Source organism: Triticum urartu, chromosome 7 (genome assembly GCF_003073215.2).
Source record: "Triticum urartu cultivar G1812 chromosome 7, Tu2.1, whole genome shotgun sequence".
NCBI classification, from domain to species: Eukaryota; Viridiplantae; Streptophyta; class Magnoliopsida; order Poales; family Poaceae; genus Triticum; species Triticum urartu.
The window spans coordinates 416124757-416129101 of NC_053028.1; the positions used below are offsets into that span (position 1 = coordinate 416124757).

Sequence of the window (4345 nt, forward strand, 5' to 3'; positions counted from 1 at the left end):
CCCCTTGATTTCCCTGATTTTGGCCTGTGATTTATAAATCGTGTTGGCACAAAAATCAAACCAATATCTAGTATAATGATCAAATATGAGAATATTACGCCAAAACATAAATACATTTTTTACACTTGGTCCCATTTTTCAATGAGCTTGTTGGAAAATGAATTGGAATCAAATGGCAAGCACTAGCCAATCGAAATAGCTTACCAACTTTTTATTTGGCAAAATGGCTTCAAATCTATTAATGAAACCAACAGTATAAACACCCTATAGTAAGAAAATACATCGAGGCTCTTGGGCCACATCGCCTTCTTTGTGCCGAATGGGCCAATGGTGCGTCGCCAGTTATGCCTTTGCATCGCCGGAGCAAACCAATCGTTGTTGATAGCGGACGAGAATTCATCAAGTCGACTCTCATGTTGGGCTAGTGCCATGAACACCGAAGGATCCAAGATCACAACCTTCAAAAGAGTTCACATACCTCATGACAAAGCAGGAGGTTGTACCAATGTTAGAGGCAATGGCGGAGCTTCATGGAGACCAACAGGGGCCATGCCCCCCCTTAATTTTTGCATCCATTGAAGAATTGGTTATATATTAGGCCTAACTAGTGTTTAAACTAGAGATTAGCCCATCCTTTCCTATTATTTTTCTCCCCTTTAAGTAATGGCCCCCTCTTGAATTATGCCCAAGCTTCGTCCCTGGTTAGAGGGAGTAGGACAGAGGGCCAAACTACAAAGGGAAGCCACCCATAGAGGACCGTAGGAATCTGCACCAACGAGCTATCTACCCGACATCGTCCAGATGTGGAGGCTCAAGGATACTTTATTTACCAGATCGCCGACATCACCACCACAAGCGAAGCGCATTGCGGAACCCTATGAAAAGCCTCAAAGCGTGGGGAGTAGAGCTCCATCTGGTAGACCGAGGCCTCCACCCACTCCCATCCAGACTAAGTTGGTAGAAGAGGTGAGAGGTGACGAGCTACCAGTGGAGGAGGGGTGGCGGTGCAATATCGCCCCCCCCCCCCCCCCCCCCCCCCCCCCCCCCCCCGCGGCCCCCAAATGCTATCTAGGGTTTAGAGAAGAAAGAACATTTCCAGTTGGTGTCTTTTGAAATAGTTTACCAACACAGTTGGCAGAATAATTTTTTGGCTCATGGGTGAACATGCACCTAGATAAACATTGAAATGGGTGAAATAGCAAAAATAAAAATAAAAATCAAACATATTGATTTTTTAACAAATGTACTCGAGTGTTCTACTCATGTGTGAAATTTCACGAAGAAATGACATGAGTGGTATTTTGAACAAAGAAGAGAAAATTGGTGTCCCAAAAAGCAATTTTTAGGTAGTTTGGTGGAGACGATATTGTTTTCCGCCCGAAACACTAAGAATGTCATTTCATCACGTGTATTCATATATAAGTAGAACACTCGACCACTGTTTGTGAAAAATAAATTCAGAAACGTTTGATGTTTTGCTATTTTTTAGATTTTTACTGTTCATTCAAGTGCGTGTTCTACTATGGACCCATGTTCACTGATGTAATTCCGTGATCCGTCAAGTCGGTTACGAACCACACGGAGTTCTATCCATTTTGCCAAAATTTTAAGAGGCAGAATGCTTATGAAGCAAACAATCTACCAACAAATTGGCAACAAACTTATAATTGGGCTAGTTGGGCTCAAACCTGATGGAGTCTCGCATATCACTCACACAGTTCATTCTGCTACTTGGTTTATCCCCTAAAAAAAAAGTGTTCATTCTGCTACTCCACCGGTAAAGCATTTTTCTGTTAACCCAGGCCCACCGTACACTCTTCCAGAGCACGGTCGCCGTACGTATTCTCTCCATCAGATACGTATGCACGTAGACGGAATACGGCTCCATCAGGCACGCGCATGCCCGGGCCCACCGCCACATCCACTTGGCCGGGCCACCTGCATACGCACGACGCGATCGGTACCTACACATCGACGTCGACTGAACTTTTGCGATAGTATTATTTTTGTTTCCACCGAAACTCCCTCTACTGCATGGCACCGAAAAATGGCAATTTCCACGTTCCCGAGACTACCCTTGGCCACCCCACTGCGGAGCGGGGGTGTTTCGGACATTTGCCACCCTCCGCGAACCCTATAAAGCAGCCCCAATACGTGACAGTGCAGGTACGCTCTCCCCGTTAGCCGAGTGGTGGTCAGCTAGCGAGCTGAGGCCACTCGTACGCAGTGGCATTCCCGTGAATACACGGGCGACGGCCGGCCGGGGATTTCGTCGCCGGAGAGTGTAGAGTAGATTGTACAGAGAGAATTGTTAGCTGTGTATCAGGGGAGAGATTAGAGACAGGGGAGGGGAGATCTAGAGAGAAGGGTCGGGAGGGGCCAAGATAGAGGGGAGGGTGCGCAGGAAGCTGATGAGGCTCTTGTCGTTCGTGCCCTGCGGCTGCCGTGCTGGACCCATCGACGACGCGCCGCCTGCGGATCAGCAGGCTGCTGCCACGACCACCGGCGCGGCGGCGAGGAGGAGGCGGAGGAGGGCCAGGTCGCTGGGCGGCTCGCCGCAGTGGAGGCCGGCGCTTGGGGACATCTATGAGGGTGTCGCGGTGGACGTGAGCAAGGCCGCAGCGGGTGGGCGCGTCGTCCCGGCCAGGCCCGGCAGGGTGGCCTCCAGGGTCCTGCCCCGCGCGCACAGCGACGAATACAGGTACGCGTCTCTCTTTCTACTAGTAGATCTTTGTGGTGCAAATAATCGAAGTTAACTGATTACATGGGTGTGAACGTGCGCAGGCACATCGAGACGGCGTCGTCGATGCCGGCGTTCGCGCCGACGGCGTTCCTGTTCTGATGACGGCGGTGGACCGGCGATGACGACCACGAAAACCAAGCAGCAGAATCGGAAGTCTATATACAGATTGCTATTACTGTCTACGTATTGCAGGACTAAGGATCTGTACAGGGAATAAACCGGCTCCCGTGATGGCGAGCTGGATTAATTAATTAATCAACTACTCCTACTAGCCTATATGCGCGTCAGTGCGTGCCGCGTGTACGTAATTGTGATGTGTGTGTATCTCGGCAGGGTACGGTTGCCCTGCACTGTACATGCATCACGTACCATGCATGCATGACCTTGTAAATCCTATGTCGAACTCATGGTGTAAATGTCATGTACATATATCTGTAATAAAATTACTATAGTTTATAGTATAAATCAAAGTATACAGTACATCTTACGGAAACATGTATATAAATCAATCTGTGGGCGAATCCCTACACTCGTCAAGCCGAAAGGTTTTCCTCCTCCCCACAAGCGGACTCCAGCGCGACTATGGTTTTCTTGCCTCCTGCCGGTGTCGCAACCAATCTGCACTGTCTTGTGGCCTTAGGACCATGGTGGCGTGGTGCACTGATCGATCTAGGATTGGAGCAAGCTCCGGGTCCAATTTTTTTGTCATCACGAGGGAAAAATTTAACGTCCATCAGGCTATAGCTATCACAAAAGAATATCTCAAATATGGTTCAATTGCACCCAAAATTTAGAAAACTCAATGTTTAAAGATACAACAAAACAGATAAACAAATGACAAAAACTACGAAGAGTACGTGCAGTAAAAAGAGTACCAAATCAATGGCTTGCTTCATAAGTGTCTTCCATAACTTGATCAACGGTGAAAGAAGAGCCAACACCTTATAGAAATCAAAAGCAAAATTTCATAAAAGAAGACATAAACATCAAGTGAAACAATTAACATTGTACAAAGTTGAAAACTTACTACTACGACGAGGCAAAATTCCTTTACGAGATCTATAGGATTGAAAGCGATATATAATAGCATCATCATCAACCTGTGCAAATATTTCTCGCTCAATATTGCAACCATGAAATAATTCAACCAATCATCACCCATCTTATTCCTTAACTCGGTCTTGATAATACTCATAGCTGAGAAAGCTCTTTCCACTGATGCGCTTGGAACAGGCAAAATCAATGCCAACTCAATAAGACGACATACCAAAGGAAAGACCATGTGTCTATCAGTCTGAACCATCTTCACTGCAAGACTACCAAGGTCATTACAACTAACAAAACTTGAATCAGCTCTCATCAACAATGAAGTTTTCAAGTTGGTTTCCAAGGACAAAAGAAATCTCATATGTGGAGAAGTCATCAACATACATCTCAGCAAGTTGAACAAGTTTGTCTTCATCAAATTTAGCAAATGAGTTCTTTGGATCAAGACAAGCAATCATCTCACCAATTGAGTAGATCTTTCAGCAAAGCGATGACTTCAACGGTCTTCGAGCCGCGATCCCATCATCATTCCCAACTTGTATCATGACTTCATTT

The 4345-nt window shown here is 46.4% G+C and overlaps 1 protein-coding gene across 1 annotated transcript; it reads left to right on the forward strand.

Moving 5' to 3' along the window:
* Positions 1-2165: 2165 nt before the first annotated feature.
* On the forward strand, positions 2166-3230 carry LOC125523712. Its single transcript, XM_048688777.1, has 2 exons — positions 2166-2701; positions 2785-3230. Exons 1-2 carry the CDS (start codon positions 2412-2414, stop codon positions 2840-2842), a joined length of 348 nt encoding a protein of 115 aa, XP_048544734.1. The 5' UTR covers positions 2166-2411; the 3' UTR covers positions 2843-3230.
* Positions 3231-4345: the final 1115 nt, after the last annotated feature.

What these genes read in the sequence shown, in the direction of transcription:
- LOC125523712 (XM_048688777.1), top strand. Translation starts at nt 2,412, where the DNA reads ATGAGGCTCTTGTCGTTCGTGCCCTGCGGCTGCCGTGCTGGACCCATC. An exon ending in GCGCACAGCGACGAATACAG is followed by an intron (nt 2,702 to 2,784) that starts GTACGCGTCTCT and finishes GAACGTGCGCAG; the next exon opens with GCACATCGAGACGGCGTCGT.